This window comes from Manacus candei, unplaced genomic scaffold (genome assembly GCF_025592945.1).
Source record: "Manacus candei isolate 608988 ecotype Guabito, Panama unplaced genomic scaffold, ASM2559294v1 h1tg000005l, whole genome shotgun sequence".
Taxonomy (NCBI): domain Eukaryota; kingdom Metazoa; phylum Chordata; class Aves; order Passeriformes; family Pipridae; genus Manacus; species Manacus candei.
Genome location: NW_026138053.1, coordinates 7953843 through 7977220, shown reverse-complemented (window position 1 = coordinate 7977220; position 23378 = coordinate 7953843). Strand labels below are relative to the sequence as shown.

At 39.4% G+C, this 23378-nt stretch overlaps 1 protein-coding gene across 8 annotated transcripts in view; it reads right to left on the bottom strand.

The window, feature by feature from the left end:
- HOOK1 (hook microtubule tethering protein 1) overlaps positions 1–23378 on the bottom strand; it is a 170498-nt gene that overhangs the window by 106914 nt on the left and 40206 nt on the right. For 6 of the 8 annotated variants that reach the window (XM_051796452.1, XM_051796463.1, XM_051796471.1 and 3 more), the window contains exons 6-7: positions 14752–14867; positions 2106–2234 (exon numbers count right to left, since the gene is read on the bottom strand). In XM_051796452.1, the coding sequence (XP_051652412.1) occupies positions 2106–2234; positions 14752–14867 (245 nt within the window). Of the gene's footprint in view, positions 1–2105; positions 2235–14751; positions 14868–20872; positions 20994–23378 lie in introns of those variants that run through there. The other 2 variants (XM_051796425.1, XM_051796404.1) reach the window with 2 other exon arrangements.

Here is a 23378-nt window from a genome sequence, read left to right as displayed (position 1 = left end):
GATATATTTATTTCAAATATTTTCACATTTTACTTCACTGTTTCAAATATCTCTTCTCTCTTTTCTTCTGTGTTCTTTTAATCATTATTAAAAGATTAATATGATTTAGTGCATTGCCATCCTTGGTGTCTTTTAACCAGAACAGTTTCATTTTCTCATTATATTATCTTTCTTCTCCTTTTTGCTTCCCTGTTTTACTTTCAGGAATTTCAGCTCTGTATTCTACACAGTGCAGGTAAAACTCGACTTGAAAAATATTTAAATTTCTTGTTATCAACAGCTATGGATGAAGGATTTATATTCAGCATTTCAGATGTGCAGCCACACTGTTTATTCTCTTTACATACATTTGCACTCTACAGTTCTCCTTTTTCTCCTGTTGTCACTTCTGTTATCAAAATCTTTTTATTTTTACTGCCTTTTCTACTAGTTTCCCTACCTATTTATGATCCTTCCCAGACTGAAGGATGAGTTCCATCTTCAATATTCCTCTTGTCCCAGACCGTACTGGGCTATCCTGTGATCACCACGTGGGTTCTCCCACTACCTTCCTGACTCTTCCCTCTGTGATTCCCCTCTCCCTCTCTAACAACAACCTGAATGTTGTGTTTTCCTTCCCCTGGCAATCATTTCAGTAGTCTGCTCATGTTTGTGGCGCCATCTGGGAAAACATATTTGGATAAACAGGACTAGTATAAGCAGACTGTCTCAATCCACTGAGGCCGTTCTCTGAGGGCTGTCAGTAGTTATGTATTTCTAATGTTAGAGTTTCTTTACAGAAGTCTATAAAAAAAGGAATGGACACTTGCTCTCTATTCTTCTTTAAATTCAATTAACTGATCTCAACATATGAAACTTCCTGTGCTCTGGATCCAGTACTCACATCATGATGCCAATTAAACACGGTCCCTCCACTGCCACATTTCCAGGTGCTCTGTGACAACCCAGTTTTGCAGCAAGATCATTATTTCAGGTCAGTTTATTATTACACCCTTTTCCAAGAACACAGAACTGCCAAGGCACACAGTTTAACACATTTTTATGCAGTTGGGATAATAATTGACACAAACAGACTTTTAAGTCAGTCACAACAGTAGGGGCACAACACACCTACAACTATGACACTAAAGCTCAGTCCTCCTTTTTGCACATAGATCTATGTCTAATCCCTCTGAGGTGGTAAGAAAAGCAATCTGCATGATTACTAAACCTCATCAGAAACAGTGATCAGAAGCAAAGTAAAGCGATTTAAACATTTTAAAGGTTCCAGACTCCAGCTTCTAGAAGAACAAATGAGACTTAAAACAGCACAAAATATTTGAAACAAAACTGGTATTTTAGCAGATAATCATATTTCAGTTCAACCTAGAGAAAAATCCTCTGATGAGCAATAGATTTCCACTGAAAAATACTGTTTCAATGACATTGTAACTTCCTGAGGTAAGTACTTTTTTCTAAACAATCAAACTAAATAACCTCAATTTCCTGCTGAAAAAGTTACACTGAATCTCTTTGTTATTGAGTGCATTAAGATAAGACTAAACTACATAGTAAGAAAATGAAGGCACTGAACCTACCAAATACATTTCAACACACTTGAAACTGGGCACATCAGAATAGGATGCTGGAAAAGAAACAAAGTCTAAGCATCAGGCCTTAAAGCCTTGAAGCATGAATCACTTCTAAAACTAAACAGAAAGACGAACTGTGAACAAGCCTCAGATATGAGGCCTCTCCTTCAGAATGTTACTTTTTTATTTTTCTTGCCTATCCCCAAAGTTTTGAGCAACAGAAGATGCAAACTCTTAGCATGTTGGCATTCCAACAGAATGGTATTTGGGCTCTGGAATTCAAAGTGGAACTAGCAGAAGTTACTGGGATATGTATGAATATAAACCCAAGAACTGGGAAATTCAGCTGAAAAGACAAATAACAGTGATAGCTCCTTTCTATAAACAGACATACAATATTAGCAGTTATTGGGATGACTTTATTTTTTTTAAGAATAGCTTCAGTTGGATAAAAACAGGCTGTGAGAAAAACAGCTTTCTAAGGTTAATTCAGTACATTCCCATCTCCAAGAATAGTAACACATGAGTGAGTACCTAGTCCTCCAGCATGTGCATCAATGAGAGATGCTGCCACTGCAATCCCTTCGGGGAGACCCAGATCTTTGGCAGCTTCTGGCGTTAGACCTTTTCCAACGGCCTCTCCAGGAGACAAGACGTGGTTTCCTGGGTAGACACAAGAAAAACCAAACACCTGTCAATTTACTAAACAGAAAAACCAACGTGTATGTTATTACAAGAACTCCCTTCCTCTCCCTCAAGTCAGCCTGGGATTCATAAAACAAAGAAGTGCATCAAAGAACTCAGTGGGATGGAGAAGGATCTTTCATTATCTGTCTGTACATTAAACACAACCAGGCTGGATCAGGCTGTCCCATAGCAATTTAGAAGTTCAAAAGCATTCAATGTCCTATCTTGCCACAGAGAAAGATTTCAGCACAAGCAATTAAATTCTGCTTGGCATCTTTCCAGGAGATATGAAATGCAGAAATCCCAGATTCCTGGGGCAGTTGCTGCCTGGGCTGCCTGAGCCACTCTCTGGGCATGGGAAGGAGACTCGGCTCAGTCCACGCTCACAAATGAACACTGCACCTGTTGCACAAGGAACAGGCCAATTTTTTTTCCATTTCCATCCCTTCCAGCAGTTACTACTAGGAATAATGTGGCTATAGCAACAGAAACTCTGAAAAAGAAACTGGCTTAAGCAGCAAATTCCTCCTGTTGCAGCTGTATTTCCTCACAGACTTAAATAATGTCTTTTTGAGCCTTCCCTGGCCTTGTGCAGCACGAAGAAGGCAGGGAACACAACCCCTCCCTCCCAGCCCTGTCACTGGGGAGCCCAGGGGCAGGTCCTGCCTGCATTTCCCTCCACTGCCATAACACACATCCAGTTCTGTCTCGTGAAAAGAAACCGTTCTAATAATTAAATCACGGTGATAGAGGTTGCTCAGACTTTAGAAGAACAAATCTAGATTCATTAAACTATCAGAATTTAAGGACACCCCCAAGAGCCTCCTCTCAGGCTGCTGATAACCCCAGCCAGTGAGACCAACAGCTCCTGGGAATGCACACACTCCACTATTTATCTAAAGGTTTGGGGGTGGGAGGCAGAGAAAAGCTCAGTGGGAGCTCCCAGAGATTTCCCTGCCAGTGCCAGGGCTTTTAGTACATTATTTGTAGTGTTTACTAAATTCAACACATCTGGGCAGACTTGGTAGAACTTTTTAAAATACAATCCTATTTTCAGGGTCAATTCTATTGTGAATGTTACACCTAAAGCACATTCTGATGTTTAGAAAGGACACAACAATCCTCCACAACAGACATTAATTAAGAGGAATAGCACATGGTAACATATCAGGAATACACTAATGCCCATGAGCGTGAACTTCTAGAAATGCAGTTATACTGCCTGTTGGATGAAAAGATTATGGTATTAAATTCACAGGTATTCAGTTTTTCATAACACTTCGCTGTAAATGATGTTGGATCTTCAGTTTAAGAATTCACATTCCCCTTCTGCCTACTTCCTGAGGAATGTAGTGTATGGAGCACTTTGGGATCACTTCATGGTATGAAGTTCATTTCTCCAAGAATTTCTATTCTATTGACAGTCACACACCACCGAGCCTGAAATTCCAGGCTGAATCTCACACTGGAAATTTAAAACAAGTCTATATAGCCTGAATTTTTGCACTTGACTTTGGTTTATATTCAAATATTGGGGGCAATAACCAAACTTCACCATTAAGTTTATACAGAAGGATGTGATGACATTACATGACCTCCTCATGGGAAAAAATGTCTGTATTTTATCAATTTTATACGTCATTAATTACTTGTAAAATCAAAACATCATGCTATCTTTTTCAAAAGGTGTATCTTTTGCATTTTTTCCCAATAATTCGGAGTGCAGGATGTTTCTCTTTAAGAGAATTCTGTATTATCTTTATGGTTTTTTTTAAGACATTGGAGAAAAATACCAGTAAACCAAAGCTGTTTGCTTCTCCTGACATACAAAGACCCTGCAGGTGGGAGGAAGTTCAAAAGAGTTCATGCAGCTAAACCCACATCTTTTTCTTCAGAATCAGTTGCCTGACCTGAAAGCACACCAACATGATGTATATACAGCATGAGATGAAGTTAACTTGAAATAAAACCTCTTTCCTGGTACTCCATTCCATGGTTGACTTGTTTATATCAGTCATACTAGTCAAACATTTCAGTGTCTAATTACTATACTCCATTTTAGAGATCAGGGTTACTATCACACAAAATCTTTTCCTAGCAGCTTCTCAATTACTGTATTTCTAGTTAATAAGCATTGAGGGAGCAATTTCAGAGATAAAGATAATCCTCTCTTCTACAGCAGCAGAAGAAATGAGCCTATAGATTCCTTTGGTACTGGTTTTATATCAGAATGACCAGCAGCAGCACTGCTATCTCACATGGCAATGAAGTGTGTGAGAACGTGCAGGGATGGGCTTCTTGAAGATGCAGCATAATCATCTTGTATTTTGAACAAAATAATTAATACTAGAGTTTGTCCCACATGTTTGAGGAGTCAAAGTACACCTGAACAAATATTCCTTGACTGAAAGCACTTCCCAGCAGTCAGAAGTCACCCACGACAGTGATTGCAAAGGGGAGTCTCCTGGGTCACACAACAGCCAGGGAGTGTGGAAAAGAGGTGCCGGAAAATGGGTGCACAAGGAGAGGATTCTGACTCTGTCCCTCTACTTCATACTTCCAGCTTTAGAGATCAATGCAAGCTCTGCTACACCCATACAATGTGTTCACAAGGAGTTCTGTAAAAGGGAAGAAGCAAGATCTGCCTGGCCACTCTTTTGGCATCACAGAATTTGCCTCTCCACTTACACAAGTGGGAAAAAATATGTGGAATGGGCGCTGAACCACATGAGTAGAGACCTGGGAAGGGAACTATAATTCTCATGGTTTAATCTTCACTGAAAAACTAGAAAACTCAGCTAAGCATCAGTATTAGAATCTGTAAATGTAAAGTTATTAAATGATAAAACATACAAAAAGTAACCAGCGAGGAGCCACAATTAAAAGTGAAGTGTTTGAAACTGCATTCCGGTACCAGACTGGGAGGGAGGGAACAGATTCTTACTTGAGCAAAACACAGCAGCTTTAGAAATCAAGGGACAGATACTATAAACATAAAGGTATTGTACAGCTACACACCAGCAATTCAGAGCAGGTGCTGCCACCCCTAAATCCAACCTGTCAGGGGAAAAAGAAGCTGTGGGAGGGGAAGGGAGGGAAGTGAGAGCTGCCTGCACAGAGCCGGGCAGTGAGAGCAGGGCAGGAGGCTGCATAAAGGAGGCACTGAAAGGCCCGAAACTCCTCAAGGCTCCTGCCAAAGTAAATGTATCGAGTCCTTTGTTTACAGTAGTCTCCTGTGCAAGTCATTTACCTTTGCTATAATGACTTCCAAAATTAGACCTAACCAAACAAACCCATAATGGCTGAAGCTGGAGGACTTTCTGTTTCACATTCGTGCAGCTGTCTCACTAATGCAATGCCTTAATCCACAACCTTTCATTTGGGACGAGACAGGCTATTTCCAGTTACTTTTTTCCCCTGTAAAGCAGTGAGTTTACAAAAGGAAAAAGCTGTCTGAATCTCTTCCTCCTCTTTTATCCTTCTTCGAAAACTTGTATTAGATTTTGCTATGATCAAGCTTTGCTTAAAGAATTTCTGTGCTACCAAGGAGCCTCTACCTTTTTAGGTGGTTCCCACAGGAACCAGCTATTTACAAAACACAACACACAAGGCAGATAATGTATCTTCAGTCAACTTTAGTGATCAAAATACACTGTACTGGCTTACTAATATTTAACAGAATGAGGTACTTTAGGATGTAGCCCTTTTTAAAACAACAAAGCCAAGCCCAGCAGGGGCCCAGCTGACTGAGCTGTGATACACTCACCCAAACAGCTTTTCATCTATCACACAGAACAGGGCTGCACTTCACATGCACTTATATTTGGCTGCGTAAGTGCTTAAAAATTCAAAAGGAATAAAATCCAAGGGAGACGTCTCTGTTATTCACTAACTTGACACAAGCAAACTTGAATTTGGGTATATCAATACCTTTCTGAAATCCCAGCAGCCTCAGAAAGAAACCCAGCTGGATGGTACATCCCATCCCCATTTCATAGCCCCCCAAACTGGACAAGCTAAATGCCTTCTGGTTTAAAAGACCATCCAAAAAACAGATATCCTGTTAAATAAGGGATATAGAACATGCACTGAAGAAGTTATCTAGTTCAACAAAACAGTGCTAAATAAGCACCAAAGGAAAGAGGATCTCAGTAAAAAGAAGCACCACCCATTCAGATGGATCTTGTAATAGGCAATGTAAGGGATTTTCCCCTTTGATGTTTTGTTCATTACAAAGCATGGAGACAAACTCCAATTTTTGTATTTTATAATAATCTCACAATGCCAAGAGTCTACAAATAATATAAATAATATACATCATCCCAATCCTATCTCATACACAACACATTGTCAAACATCCCTCTCAGTTACATACAATACTCACATTTAACTGAGATGTATATGGCTGCTCTTCTACAATTTTTAATCCAGCTGAATAGCCAAAATAGTGCTAAGATCAAAGGAAGCAGGATAATGATGCAGACTATAAAACTATAATACTAATTTTTTCTTAGGACTGAATGCATGGTGGATAAAGGATGTAAAAACAGTGAGATCTGGGGCTTTTTTAATCAGCAAATACCCTCCACAAAATTTCCTGGTTGGCGCTTAAAGACTTTAGCATTTGCACTGAGGAAAATCAAACCAAAATGTGATATTATAGGCTAGGTAACATAAAAGTGAGAAAAACAGTTGGTTAAACAAAACCACTTTAGCTTTCTTCAGATCAAAATCCATCTCTGTCTACAAGAGCTGCCACAGGAGCTTGAGGCAATCTACTTTGGGTCCCTTCCATCCCAGTGTCCCACACGGCCAGTGCCTTTGGCTGAACTACATCTCCACCTAATGTGTAAGTAGTTCAGGCAGACATATTAAGCTGCTAAATATTGGCAAAATCAAGCAACCTGTGTGCAGGCAGGTCCTGGTTGATTAGGCTGAACAGTAAATTGGGCAGCAGACCATTGGTGCCGACTTCAACACAGGCTGCTTCCCTTCTCGGCCCAAGGAAAGAGAGCTGCTCCATGGATAAATGACAAGCTTTCCTGGTTAAAGGTCAAAAGAAAAAGAAAAGGAAGCATTCTGCATCACTGGATCATTAGACACGTCATGGTGGCCGTGAGTGAGTTTTCTTCCCTGGATTTCAGTGAACCAGTGCAGAACAAACATCTCCCGCAGTGCCCGGTTCACTGCTCACTGCTGACAGGCCTCTGGGTACACGGCACATACATTTGATGTCTTACTCAAGGTGTACAACATGTACTTGGATGTCTTACTAAGTATCTAGTTGCAATGTATTCGCATCCAAACTCAGCTACCTGACCTTGTTATTTGTTGCAAACAATAATTTCAATAAGCTGATAATTTACATTTCTGGCACTTTAGAGCACAATATTCCTCAGAGTTTCTCTAAATACGATTATCAATGCAAATGACAGGACTACTGATAGACTTTCAGAGATGTTTTGGTTTGGCACAGTACACTAAGATTGTACAGGTATTTTAGCTTGTATTAATTACAGATTATTACCTAAAAGAATTTTTTTTTTACTGGATATTTTTTAATAATTCACATAATAAAACTCCTCTTCAAAGAAGTAATTAGCCCTTTTTCAGAACTGAAAGAAATGACAGACCAAAAATAACCTTATCAGTTACTGAAAGAACACTTTTAAATCTCCCAGCCAAGCTTCTTCCCCACCACATTCACACAGTATCCAGCTCTAACATCCGTACTGAGAAGACACTGATGCACTGTGAAGGGTTCAGAAATGAGTCAGGCCAGCAATTACTAGGATTGAGAAGTCTGACAGTTTGCCCAAGTGTTTTGGGGAGAAATCTCAAGCAGCTCAGCATTTTTGTGGAACACAGAAAATTTCACTTTGTGCAGGTCAAGCGTGTCCCTCCGTCTGCCAGGCAGGAGGAGGAAGTCAACCTTCAGATGAAAAATAAAGCGTGTTCTTTAATTAATTCATTCTTTTTGAGACATGACAGCAACTAACAATCAACAACCTGTAAGTCTGAAGTGGGCTCTCCATCACAGGAAATTATAAAATCAAGATTGGTTCTAAGATACACTTCAAGCTACTTCAACATTAATTTTAAGGAGTCCAACTGCCTCTGACTTGGAGGAAGTCAGCAAATTGTTTGAAATAGCCCTTCTGGTTTTGTGAATCCTGACTCATAAAGCAGACAGCACTGTTTTAAAAGTTATCTCAGCGAGAGGCTGAAGCCAAAAAAAAAGAAGATGAAGAACAAATCGAGCCCAGGAGGAGGAAGAAAAGAAGGTAAAAAGAAGGTAAAAGGAAGAAATGACCCAGCATGATTCTGAGAAATGTCTTTTTTTCTTTCCTTTTTTTTAGAACTGTATGAAAAATAAGTAAAAGGATGATATCTCAGAAATTTGAATATTAAACAATCACAACAGGTTCAGAGTTTCTACAACATTTAAAAACATAAATTCAAAGAAAAAGCTCCTAGTTTTCATACCAGAAAGTTCACAAGTCCCTGGTGTTGCCAGAGTAGAAGAAAATGTGATTCCCCAGACAGGCAGAGTCTGAGACCAGAACTCTACAAGTGGACAGCAGGAAATTTCTGAACTATTATTCTTTGAAAGATCTAAACTTCAACCACGAGTTGTCTAAGCTATGACAGATGAAAGGACAGTACACTTCTTGCAGCAGAGAGGAGGCAGAAGTGGAGAGGAACCACCTGCCAGCAGGACTCAACCTGATGATAAGCAGAATGAATGATGGTCCCTTTCCCAGTGGAAGAGGAATAGGAAATGTCACCCAGGAAACGCTGTGAAGAAACTTGAGCCACCCAAGTTCAGCCTATTAAGAGCAGTTACTGGAAAGAGGAAGAATATCCCAGACTAGACAGCAAAGAGAAGGGTTGGAGGTGGTGGGGGCAGATCTTATCCGTGTGTATATCAACATCTGGCAGGAGGGAGGGAGCAAAGGTGATGCAGCAAGACTCTTCTCAGAGGCACCCAGTGACACCACAACTGGTGACACACAACCTGAAACACAGGAAACTGCACTTAAACCAAATGAAAATGTTTTGATTGGGGAAAAGTGGTCAAGACACTGGAACAGGCTGCCCAGGCAGATTTTGGAGTCTCCATGATTGGAAATACCCAAAACTCAACTGGACACAGCCCTGAGCAACCTGCTGCAGCCAACCCTCCTTTGAGCAGGGGGAAGGGGACTAGATAATTTCAAGACGGCCCTTCTAACCTCAACTATTCATGTGACTCAGTGACCTCAAGATGGAAAAAGTATAAAATAAAATAAAAATCACTGGAATGTGTATCTTTTCTGAGAAAAATTCCTTCTAACTTCTTACTGCTGAATTATGTATTACAAAATAATGCCTGAAGCTCTGAGGAAGGAGAGACCCAAAAACCTCTTTGCACTGGGCCAGTTTCAGCTCCTTTACAGTTGCTACAGCTCTTGGACAGACTGGAATGAGAGGAGGCCAGAAAAATGTTAGCATATTTGGAACACTTTCACTTGTAAATTCCATGGATTTTGACAGCATGTAAGTGTAAATATCCTCTGATTCATCCTTTCAATTTTGTTTGAAATTGTAATGTGTTGTAATTTACTGGGGAGAGCAAAAGACCAAAGAAAGACAGATAAAGGTATCTCACACTTAAGAGAATCCCTTTACCTATTCTCTACTATTTGCAGAGTATTTTAAAGCTTCTTGCTGCAATCCAGGTTTATGAAGAACTGGCAGCTACAATCTGACCCGAAAAAAAAAATGATCATCCTTTTCTCTCAGCCTTCAAGGAAATCCCTCATATATTCCAGAGCATCTGGCATCAAAGGCCTTGGAAGAGATAGAAAACTGGCAGAACAAATGGATTGACCATTCCCTTCACAGCTGCTGCAGTATTAAGTTAATACTTATTTAATTCTCTCACCCCAGACTCAATCTCCCATTTTCAGCCTAAATGCAAATAAATGAACAGAACTTTCAAGTATTAAAACTGACCACTTCTGACAAAAGACAAAACCTAAGTAGACCCTATTTAAGTGTAAAAAGTGAGATATACAGTACCATTATTAGCTTTGTATATGGAAGGAGACAGTGGGACATGCAGGAATATAACTATTCCTATAAATAACATGTTTTCTGTATTATCAATTTATTAATAAGTACTACAAATGAAAGAGCATTAGAAAAGAACATCTAGTCTCCCAGTTATATAGATCCTTCTTTTCAGCACATTCAAAAGTGTCCAGGAACACGAAAACATCAAGCCTGCAGTCCCCAAATTCCTGGAATTAAGGGAAGAGTTACAGTTGCAAAGTGCTGGGGCTGTAAAGTAAATCCCAACTAGCTCAGTAACACCTATTCTGCAGTCCCTGCAATGCTCAACATCTTCGACCCAAAAAAGACACGGTATAAAATATTACCATTCTATAAAAAAAAATCATTATTTGATCCCTTAAGTAGCCCCTGAAGTAGAAGGCTGTGGTGAAAATTTATCAGGCATTTTCCTCCAAATGGAATGTACGCTCCAATACCCAAAGAGGTCTATAGGACATGAAATTTTAACGGAATTGTTAATGTCTTTCTAGGTTTTATAATACCACAAAGAGATAGTCATCATGTGCTTCCACGACAGCAGATAAATGCTAATGCCTGTAGTACACAATGCTTTCAGAGTGGTTTTGAACAAAAGTCATCTTCTACTCTTGTTGGGCAAATTAATGGGATCAATAAATTTTGTAGTATCTCCACATAAGACACTTAAACTTCACAAACTTAATCAGTAAATTCACAATGTAGAGAAGGGACCACAAACAACTTGTGTGGATTCCCTGAAAGGCTGGTCTGCTCTGAGAAACATGAAAAGTCAAAGGCCTGGGGATTTTCAGATGTGAACCCATGCCTTGATGTGGGAAAGGTTTGTGGAAGATCCTAAAGGTCAGATGTGAGGCTCTCCCTTATCAACAAGGTCATATGTTAAGTGAAACTGAAACTAGGAGGAGTGTACTCCCTGGAACCACAAGCACCACTCTGATTACAGTAAATATATTTTCAAAGGGAAAGAAGTTTAAAAAGTGATGTTTAAAAGTGTATTTATCAGCATAAAGAAATATGTCCACTAAAGATGTTGTTCTCAGGTAATATCCATAAGTATTTCCAATGGCATGAAATTTAAAGCTACTTCCAAAAAACAAGTCTAGTTGTAACTATTGATCTATAGTTCCCTCTGATTGGAAACAGTAATGATTTCACTAGAGAGTAAAAAAAAAAAAAGTCTTTTCTTCCTCTTTTAAACTGGAAAACTCTGTATTTACTTTTGTTACAGTAAGAAATTTTTGCTAATTTTATCTTGGGACATTTTGCTTTGGTTAGAAAGAAATGATGATTCAAAGCCTGCTAATCTTTTATGAGAAAAATGCCATTATCTCTCTTTGCAAGGGGAACGTGCAGGCACTAAAATACATCCTTGTATTTGAGCTAAACAAACCTTGAGCAGACAGACACGGACTTAGACGAGCTTGAGAACAGAAAAGGAAATTCCACTAGAATGACTTCAGACCTGTCAGGTTTTTGGTTTTGTTTTCATTTTAGGAGGAGAGTTTGAGCATGTACAATCTCCCTTCAACCTACTCCTACCTGGGTTATCTGACAACTTCGAGTTCCTTAATCCACAACCCAGCTAAACCCACTGCTTCAAATTCCTCCCTGTCAGCTGGAGTGAGTTCTGATGTGCCTCCTGGAAGCACACACTGTCCATATGAGGTACTCACACAAATTCCCTCCTTTTGGGTGACAGGCTGCAGTTCCAGCAGCTGAGCCCATTCCCTTATGGGGCAGAACCCTGGAGCAATATTATAAATACACCTTGAGTTGAGTTTGTGCAAGGTGTGGCCCTGTGGCACTTGAGGGCTCCTGGCAGGAGGTCTGTGCAGGGATGGTGCCTCACCACCAATGTCAACACTGTGGGATCTGTAGGAAGGAATCTTCCACTAACCAAGACCATTCCAGCTGCAGTTTGGCCAGTGCTCGATATCACTTCCCTAGTAGGTGGATCTACATTGTCCTGATTGATTTAAACTCAGCAGAGGAAAGCTGAGCTGATTTAGAGTGCTCTTCCCACATCTAACACTGAACACTCATTAAAACAAATCAAACTCCCCAAACTTTAGCTGGAACAAAGCCACCATTCCCATTTCCCCCCATTCAGGGACACTGGTAAGATATGGGGTGGCAGAAAGCAAAGCCCATCCACAGCACACAACACTGTGGAGCAGCTTCTGAGTAGGGAGTGAGGTGCTTTGTTTTCCTTCTGAAGCCAAACCCTTCCAAGAGACTCCAGCAGGTGCAGTGTAGGAGATAAAGGAATGAAGTGGTTGCTAACTGGTTCCCACATTGGTGCAGGGAGCTCCTCACTCCCTCTTCACAGACACAGGAACCAAGGACACTCTCCTGCTATTTTGTGATTTTATCACGCAGCTAAACATAATGAATGCAACATCTTCCTTTGTAAAAAAGGCAAGGTTAGACAAATGGTCAGGGAAACGAGCACATATTCTCCCTAAGGCTGGGTTTCAGCATTATTATGCAAAACAGAAACTGTCCTATGCTTTGGATATACCTGAGGGAATCAGTCCCAGAATGTGAAAACCAAAGGATTTCTCAAGGTGAGCACAAGTGTTTGCTCTGCAGGAACTTCAAGTTCTGCCCTACGGTTTGAAGGTCAGATTGTGCTTCTCCAATTCCAGCCAAAACTCATCCAGGGATACTGTGTTCATTTCTTGAAAATCAACACAATTTTCCAAGGAACTAAACCCTTTCACCATTAACTCACAAAAACATTTATATCTTGCAAGAAACACCTATCAACAGAAGTTAACTTACTGATTTGTTTTGTAAACACTGTGTTTTAATGAACATGGCAGCCTGATATTGGAAATTAATGATTTTTCTCTTGCTGAATGTTGAGCTTTATATAGATCAGTGTTATGAGGCTTCCATCACAGCAAAAGGCCCTTTTTATTAATGGCTACTTTATCATTTAAAACATGTATGTTGTTACTTAAAATGGTAAATTGCTTTGCACTGTCCTTGAAGTGCATTGCATAAATATTGTATTAAAGCCTTAGCTTACACTTCATAAATAATTTAATTTTAAAATACTCTTCCATGAGACCACCAGCTGGCAAGATGTTCAATTTTCTGGTAAAAACATGTATTTATTGCACATCTTAATTTAACTTGTTGAAGATTTGCTAAAAGCCACATGTGATAAGATGTTGTAAGAACTGTATTCAAACCCAAACCTCAGGAAGCTAAAAAGCCTCATTCCCCTCATAAGTTTTATATCTCTGCATAAGCAGTTTCAGTGGCAGTGGAAAAGCTGAAATCTATTCAAGGAAGCTTTCAAGCATAATTTTCTGATAACCTGAAAATGACTTATAGCTTATTATGTGATGATCAGAAAACTTTATAGATTCCATTAAATTTCTCTTCACTACAGTCCTTCCTCCACCATTTCCATTTCATGTTGCTGCATTTAAACTGCTGTAGAAACTTGTTCAAAGTGCCAGACATTAAAAAAAAAAATCAAAGGAAATTTCAGATAATTAACTTTGATGAATGAGCATATTTTAATTCATGTCTGGTAATATTCTTGTTAATGACATGTCTGCTTAGGACATCCATTAAAAGTCCATTAAGTTAACAGGGAAAGTCTAATAAAGTTATCCTGGAAATTTTCTGGTGTATTAACGTTATGGACTTTAAATGAATATCTGCTGTAGGAATTGCTATTAGCAAGGCTACCATTCTAATTAAACTTGGGCTCTGAGAGTGAAAAAAAATGTATAAAGATAACAACAAGCAGAAGTAGCACTTTTTTTGAAAATTGCCATAAGGGAGATTGGTTACAGGTCACAAATTACACTATCAGTAACAGCTATAAATTATGATATTATGGCTTTTTTTTTGTAGCTTGTCATCCAGTATATGCAAACGGAGTGTTTCCTTCATGGAATCGATTGCTGGGGCTCCTATTTACTTCTAGATTGTTGAGACTGAACTGTACAAAAAAAGGCTTTTTAGGCCTTTGCAAAGGGTAGAAGATAAAATATTTAAACACAGTTCCTCATGACAATGCAAAGTAAAAAACGTACTTAGGAAACCTGTTCCCTATGGGCATCCAGCCTTCTCAGCAGCCCATCTGAAGTACATCAAGCCCAGATACATTTCTGCTGACATTCACAATTATACAGCAAAACATCTTTTGATATCTATATATCTATTATTCATACAATTCCAGAATGGTTTGGGTTGGAAGGGACCTTAAAGATCATCTCATGCCAACAACCTGCCATGGGCAGGGACGCCTTCCACCAGACCAGGTTGCTCCAAGCCCCATCCATATATATATGTTTATATCTGATATATTTATATATATATAGCTTTTTATTAGTATGAATATACATAGGTATGAAACAACACCCTGATATACCTATTTTTTCATACTTATCCTTCACCAAACATTCCAAGCCAATCATTTTCCAGAAGCTGTCATCCCAACCCTTGTCTGACGTGTACGTCCACTTGCACACGACTGTACAGAGGGACCTGGAAAAGAGACAATATGGGCACAGAATCAGGCAGGTGAACACATTTGGCTTTAAACCTGTGACTAGAAAAAAAGTTTCTCCAAAAGGATCTCTTCTTCACCGGTCCAAAAACTCCGAGCATAATGCTAACATTAAAAAAACTGGTTACTGTTTGGAGTGCACGTCTTAAGGACCTTAAAAGGACCTTGTGTTTAAGATTCTTCTCTGCTGAAACAACCCCTGGTCTGGCCACTTCATTGCATAAATCAGTCAAATAACAGGCCATGCATTTGCCTAGAGGACAGCAGAGCATGAACACAGCAGCTCTTTAGCAGGCAGCTCAGATTGTTGCTATTCCAGGCTAAATAACTGCTTTGCACACTCTACGTCCTTAGAAAAACTTTGTATTTCTTATTTTCAAACCAAATTACAAATTACAGGAGATCATGTATGCACAGGTTACATGTTCAAGTCTGATTCTTGATAAGCTGAGGCTGCACTGCAGGAGCAGGATATACACAAAATACAAGAACACTTGCAGAAAAGTCTGTCATAAAACACAGAATGGTCTTGTCCCAAAATTATTGATATTCCCATTCTCTCACTCCTCCCCAAAATAAGAAAAACGTTCCTGAAGATTTAGTATTACTAAGACTCTTTTCTGTCTGAATGCTAAGAGTCATCTCAGAAGATCAGTATTAAACTGCACTTGAGAAGTCAATAAACTAAGATGTATTAAAAATGCTAAATAACACTGAAAATTGCAGCTACATGTAGGCTTGGGAATACCACTGTGCCATCAAGTGCAAGACATCTCAGATGCATCTCAGGGAAACAGAACTTCATAACTGTTCTCAAAGAGAAACCCTGTTCAGAGCTGGATTGCCTTTGATGTTTTACAAGGCAGCTTATTTGTGACTCATTTTTAGCCAAGGTGAGCTCTCACAGACATATTCTCTTTACCAGGATGTTACAATTTGAACGTGTATCTTCAAAGCAAAGTCAATTTTACTGAAGCATTTGAGTTTTTCTGGCAGTTTTGCATAAGTAAAAATCCAAATAAAATTCCTCTCTACAAAAAAATTTTTTGAGTAAAAGGAAACCTTTCCTTTCATCCAAGTGAACTACCTAAGGATTGAAGTATGAACCACAGAATGGTTTGGTTTGGAAGGGGCCTTAAAGCTCATCTTGTTCCAACCCCCTGCCATTAGCTGGGACACCTTCCATCAGTCCAGGCTGCTCAGAGCCCCATCCAACCTGGCTTTGAACAGAAAAACAGAAGCTATTTTTATTTACTATATACAAATCAAAGCTAAGGCTTCTGGACACTGGTACTATACACACAGTAAAGCCAAATAAGAACAGGAAGAGCCTTCCACACAGATGGAAAATTATCTGGGACTCACATTCCATGTTTTGGGGGTTTACAACAAGAACCAACACCCTTTAATGTGACACTGAGAAGAGTGAATGATTCCAGGGACTCCCTGAACTCCCATTTTCTCATCTAGGACAGAAATGTATATTTTAAATGCATCATGTTTCATTTCATCCTGTTCTACTGGAGTGACCATGTTTTTACAATCAGAGCACAGGTGATGTTCATTCACATCCCACTGGTTATAAAGGGGTGTTTTTTGCTCTTGAGAATTAATTAACATCTTTTTTGGGAAAAAAAAAGAAAAGATATAGAGTTAACTATTTATATCCCTATAGATACTGTAGAGATTATTTCAGGGCTACTCTTAAAACAGCTTTGATACCTCATCCCCTTTTTTTTATTAACAGTTTAAGAATAGATCAGGCAATCACAATGCAGTGATTCTGTGAAAATAGAAAAGCACATGACCTGTAACTACAGCAATGACAATGTTGATACAAGAAATTCCAATTTCCAAGGATTTAAAAGCCAGACACAGAAATCTAATTAGGACCTTTGACAAAAACTGGGTGAATAAATAAATTCTAGGCTGAAGAAAACACTGGGAAAAAATAAACATTCTCCCCAAATCAGTTCAAACCCCTCATAAAAAGGAAAAATAAAGACGGGGTATTTGACAAAAGAAAGCACTTCATCACTTTAGGAAAAATTTAGACATAAAGAGTGAAACAATAATGAATCAAGTTTTCCCAAATATGGGAAATACTAAATCATAACAAATTATCATCAGAACCGAGTGTGTCTTTTTCTAATTAAATCGGAGCTCTGAACTAATGCCACACCCTGAAAAATGCTCCAAAGAGCATGTTTTAAACAGGGCCAGTTCTCCCAGAGAGCTCCCCCTGTGGAACACCACACACACGGGCCACTGAAATGGCGTGGATGGGACAGACCAGCCCCTGCCAATCCACAGAATTCCAGCAGAACACAGCAGGACATGGCTGGACTGAACACATTGTGTAGATTTATAAGTGCAAAGTGCTTGCAGGAGAAGGACAAATAGATGATTTTTGGTTGAATTTTTAAACAAACTGGGAAGGACAACTCTTCCCAAATGAACTGACTGGCAGATCTGTAAGTGGAAGGTTCTGATAGGAAAACCAACCTCAAATCTGAGCTAAAACACCAACACATTATGTTGGTAGGTTTTTATTTCCATGGCCACAACAAGGAACTCAAAATGCTTGTTGGAAACACAGTCAAAGCGTTTGCACTTATCTGGGACTTAAGCTCCTTATTCCACTCTTGCTGCCACTCAAAAAGTAGGCTTTTAATGGAACAATATGGCTTTATAAAAATCCTTAATATCTAAGAGAAAGTGTTATACAGCAGAAAGGACTCTGGTCTCTAAGACAACAGCTCAAGATAGAGGAATTTCTTTGAGATGCCTGTAATAATGGATTAATGTCACCACAAGCTTCAGAAGCACCTGGATGTGTTGAACTCAAATCCCTTCCCTGATGAGGTGCTGTAGTAATTACAGACAGATGCTCAATTTGCATATGCTGAGGAGCTCTGTGCACACACAGAGAGCACTTCATTCATGGTTTGTCACTGTTGAAGCCAATGGCATAGACAGATATATATTATATAGATTTATATTAACTTCATGGGAAATCACTCAGAAATTCTTCTCAGAGTATCCCCCTGAGAAAAGGATAGCACGACTCCTAATGTGGGAAAACTGTATCCAGAAGGACTGTGGCAAAGACCAAATCACTACACCTACAAAGAAAGCCTCAACTATGAGAAAATTTTATATTTCACAGTAACTCCCAAATTTTATGAGATGAAGGGCAGACGTTAAACAGAAACAGAGGTGATATTCACTGCGGTATATCCCATTTTTCCCAACTATTTGGCAATATTGCCTCAATTATTTGGCCATAAACACCAGACTTGTGCTGGTTGAAGCTGGATGAACCAGATGGATAGAAGCAAATGTTCCTCTTATTTTACTATCAGGATCAAATGGGTCCAAAGGTGCTGAGTTAACAGGCAATCCTTGAGGCAACAGTGTTCTCCCAGGTGCCTGATCCAGCACAGGGTTTGAGAAGCTGTGGTGTGGAACCCCTCAGTAGCACAAGTCATATTTAGCCAGGTTGAAACACCATGAATTTAAAGACTCTTTTCTTCAAGCATATTCCCAATACAATGAAATGAAAGCTTTCCTTTCTCTGTTCAGAACAAAAAGTTTTACTTAGAATATTCCTACTAAAAAACAACAACCGTTGTGCATGGAAAATTTATATTTAAACCAGATTTTCAACAGGAACATGATTATGCTTAGAGTTTCTTACAAATACCAGTCTACAAAGAACTATAGGATCCTACTTGCATCCAACAGCCTCAAGAAAAGAAAATCCCTGCCACATTCATCACAAATGTTCATTACAGTACCTTGCACAACCCTTCCTCTCACTGTCCAGCTCTGAGTTTATGCACATCTCTTGCTGAGGACTGACTGTGGATGTGCTGAAGTTCTGTATGACCAGAACCTCAGCAGTCTTAAAAACTCAGTTCAATCTGTAGGGATTGAACACACACTGGTAATTCCCAAAATGCTGTCTGTAAGCAACTAGGTACCCTCACTAACCTGCAAAAGGATCCAGGGCAACTGGACTTGTGGTCACTTCGGTGCTCAAGGTGAGCTGTGGCTCTTCCCACATTATCTGCCCTTTCAGAGTAGTATCTCTCACTCTCTTGTACTTCTTGGAGAGAAGGAAATTAGATACATTTATGAAAATGGGAAATACTGTGTGGTCTAAGTCATTTGCGTAAAATGTATCTAAAAGGTAAAGGTCACAAAAAATTTCTCCACAGCTCTGAAGAGTCACCAGGGCTTTACACTTTGGTCCATTCTTTGCTGACACCATCTCCCACACTCCAAATAGGATAAAGCAAATATGGACACAACTCCCAACTCTGCAGAGATTCAGTCCAGCCTGGAAGAATACCTGCTATGAAAATACAGTTGTGAGATACTCCTTAACTGCAGTTGTCTTCTGGAAGTCATCCTAATTTTGAATAAGGTAATAGGTAAATCCTACTAAAAGTTATTAAAAGCAACTGTTTCTTCCTGAAAAGTGATCCCATAAGGCATTTCTACATGACCTTCCATTCCAGAGGGTTGGTTCAATACTAGTTAGCCTGGAAAATGCATCAGTTATCAGTTTTAAGGGCAGAGAATCCTGTCTGGGCCACCCTGAAGTGAATGCAAGCTTTGCTCTTGATTGTAAAGCAAAAGGATCTGCTTCATTCATCCCAACTGCTCAGAAATGAATTTAAACTCATGAACCTAATTAATTTTACAGGTATCATTAACAAGGTAACAGTCTAATCACAGGATGTGTTCCCTGGATCACTGTCCAGTGGTGATGAACTAAAACCAGCTGCACCTGCTGAGGGCTGGACCAAAACTAAATCCTACAAAAGTGAGAACAGGGTATAGTTAGAACCCAAAAGGAACAGTGTGGAGCAGGATAAAGTCACACTGTGGTGTGTTGGGCAGATTTATTTAAAGCTACAAAGAATCAAGAGCTAAGAAAGCTTTATGATGTTGTGAAGGCAAGAAGGAGCAATGGAGTGTGACAGTCACAACATCAAATGTGTTTTTCCTTTTGTTCTCAAAACTTTAAATTTAAAACAGATTTTGAATTCAAATTCTGCCTAAGTGAACGTCTCCACATATTGACATCTGGACCAAGTTGCCAATGTCCTCCCAAATTCTGCACCCCACAGTCTCCAGGCTTTTCACAAGAACGAGTAATTCCCCGCTCAAACGCAGTCACAGATCTGACTGTGGTTTGTACAAAAATGTTCCAGACACAAAAATTAATACCCAGCACACACAGTCCCAGCATCCAAGAACAGAACTGGGCATTGGTGCTGCAAGAGCCTGAAATACAGCAGAGGTTATCACAGAGCAATAGGAAACATGTAATTACTCTCTGCTCCTTTAGGGCTAACGCCATATCCATTAATGAATGAGCTTTGGAACAGAACCAACCTGTTGGACCCACTGCTATTTTTACCTGGCATGCCAATGCCTCTGCCTGCTTGGGGTATTTGGCTGCTTTGGGGAAAACAGGGAAGAAGAGGGCAGTTTGTCCTAAGGGAATAAGTCTGAGTAATAGGAATAAAAATGTGGCACCTGGTCATTCAGTCTTGATATGTATAAAATGTATGAGATGCTGCCCATGCTGGGGGTTTTTAAAAGGATTCGGAGAGGTGGGTTGAGCTCAGGGTGGTTTGAGAAGAGCTGCACCTGCTGTCACTCAGTTCCTACAGTTGCTCTCAGGCAGACTGGTTTGGACCCATGGGGCCAAGTGAGTCTGGGTGTGCTCTGGTTCACATTCACAGTCTGGGTTTTACTCATTGCACTCATTCAACAGTTCTTTAATTGCATGTGCACACACCAAAACATGTCAGGGGCTGTTCCACCCACCCAACTGTGCAAATCCCAGGTTCCCAATATTTACAACACACCACTCTTCATGATTATTGCCTTTGACCCAAAGCCTGTGAAACTCCAGCCTGCCCAAGCCCATTGTCTTAGCACAGCTCTCCAATATGACTCTTACCTGAAAAGGGTTTTCTTCTTCTAACAGAACATTAAACAGGCCAAACAAAGGAGACAGGTGGAGAAGCCTGTTTGGGACAAGTAGCAGACGCATTCCAGTTGCACTCACAGGCCTCAACTTTCAGTCTTTGCACGTCTGAGGACTTAAATCTATTCAATAAAGGCAGCAAGGAAATTACGGTAATCAGACTTCTTCATCCTTCTTATGCTCTGGATAGCACTTATATTTATCACAAATAACTAAAAGTAGTCTGGCTGCCATTTAGATTTTTTTAAGGAAGTTAAATATCACAGCAAAAGAAAAGCTTTCTCCCCACTTTGAAATCTTCACTAAAACTGCAGAGAAAAAAATAATAATACAAATACAAATGATGTAATGGAAGGCCAATATTTGTTAACACTAAGGTCAGTGGCAATTTTGTCATATTTCACAGGTGGAATAGGATTAAACTCCAGATCTCAACCTTTAAAAGTTAATGTTCAATAAATTATTTGGATTTTTCCCTTTTTCCTCACGATGGGGAAAATCCAATCTCAGAAAACAGCTCTTCAGTTTCAAAAAAAAGGGATTTAATAGAAAAGATTTCTCTTTATTGTGTGTAAGTGACAGTGAATAGCTCATGAGCTACAAGCTGGATACTTGAACCCAACAATGATACTGATATTTGACTATATAATACCTTTCCAAAACCTTTCAAGCCTTTTCTTTGTTGTTGTTGTTGCAAAAATTCTACTGAAGTACTACATTTAGTGTAAAGACTTTACAGGTTTTCTTTCAAATCTGTGTTTAAAATACTTGTTTGATGAGATACATTATTCCCTCCATTTTTTCCCACATACTCATGACTCAGTGAACTTGTAAGATCCTAACCCTCTTTCACAACCAACAAGACTAAACTCTGGGTTAAAAATCTGTGAACCTGTATTCAGCAGCTCTGTGGGCCTCACATCTGGCAAGTCAGAATTCTCACTGGACTGGTGGCACAGCTTTTATTTAAAAATATAAAGCAGGTCTCCCTTCCTCTGCCATAAATCTCCCTGCCAGAGCACAGTCCATGAAAGAGTAACACACTCTTGGAGGTAAAAGAGAGGCCCTGGGGGAACAGCAGCTATATCAGAGCCCTTGAGGGACTGGGATCCATCAAATCTCTGATCAACAGACATGGGCATTATACCAGGACTTCCAAACTTATTTATCAGACAAGGTTTTTAGGTCTTTTGTAGGGTGTAGAAGCAGGACTCTGGGCTCTCCTGAGCACATCCCTCCATGTGTGACAGCAGAAGTCCCACTCCCAGCCCTCAGCAACAACCAGCGAGCAGGAAAGAAAGTCTTTCAATTAGCAAATTGAAAAGTAAAGGGGAAAAAGTATTAATCACTTTTTTCTAAACACTCTAGTATTTGGTGTTCATGCTATAACACTTGGAGGTTTTTGGTTGGCTCTTTAAATCACAGCATTTTCTAAGCAAGTCTGTTGCCTACTTGAAGGGATAGATTTTATTGTATGAAAAATAAAATTCACATTTGCAATTTTCTACACCCACATCTATAATTAATCTCCTCTGAATACAGCCACTCCCTGACAAGATTCCATGTTATATTTAAACTCTGGATGCCACTTTGAAGGAAAAAAAAGAAGAACAATAGGATCATTTTCAAAGCCTACATAGCAGCACAAGGTTTCAAAGAGCAAAGTGCTTTAAACTCTGGCATCAACCTTCTGACCACCCCAACCAGAGTAAGGAGTGACCTCCAACTACCATCACAGCAGGCACAGAAGTCTTTTGAGAAATACAGAGTGTAGATTTTTCTTATATTCCAGGAGAGGTAGGAGACTGATGTTTTATTAGATAAACCTCAAACTTAACGACAGACTGTTGGGACACTCAGACTCTAAGGAACAACAGAAAGAAAATTAAAGAATCGTCGAAGCAACCAGGTTGGAAAAGACCTCTGAGACCACCAAGTCCAACCCTTGATCCAAATGCTGTCTTGAATGAGGTACCTTAAATGTGTAACTTTTGTACATCTTGTCAGAGATGTAAAAGTGTTCATTTGATATATTAAGTATTGTAAGAAAACTGGAATGTTTTAGTTTTTCATAAATACACATACACATGTATTTATACCCATATAGAGGTTTACTTTGGATTGGGAGAATGTGCCTGTCTGTGTTTGCTGTAATCTATTTAAACCTGCCCTTTAAAAACCACAAATAAATGCATCAAGCACTGCAAATATCAAAAAAGTCACACACAGAAGGTGAATCACACTAACTACAATGCGATTATGTTTCTTCTACTTGTATGAGAGTTCAATTCTTTTTAAAAGTGTGTTTCTCTTTAGGAACACGCTATCAAAAGACTGAAATACTTGGACCCTTGAATTAAGTTTTCCTAGAAGTTATGTAACCAAACCTGAAGGGAACCACCCATCTCAAGTGCAACATATCCAGTCAGATTAATCCCTTGTGTGCATCTAATAATTTCAGTGGATTCATACCAGGGAT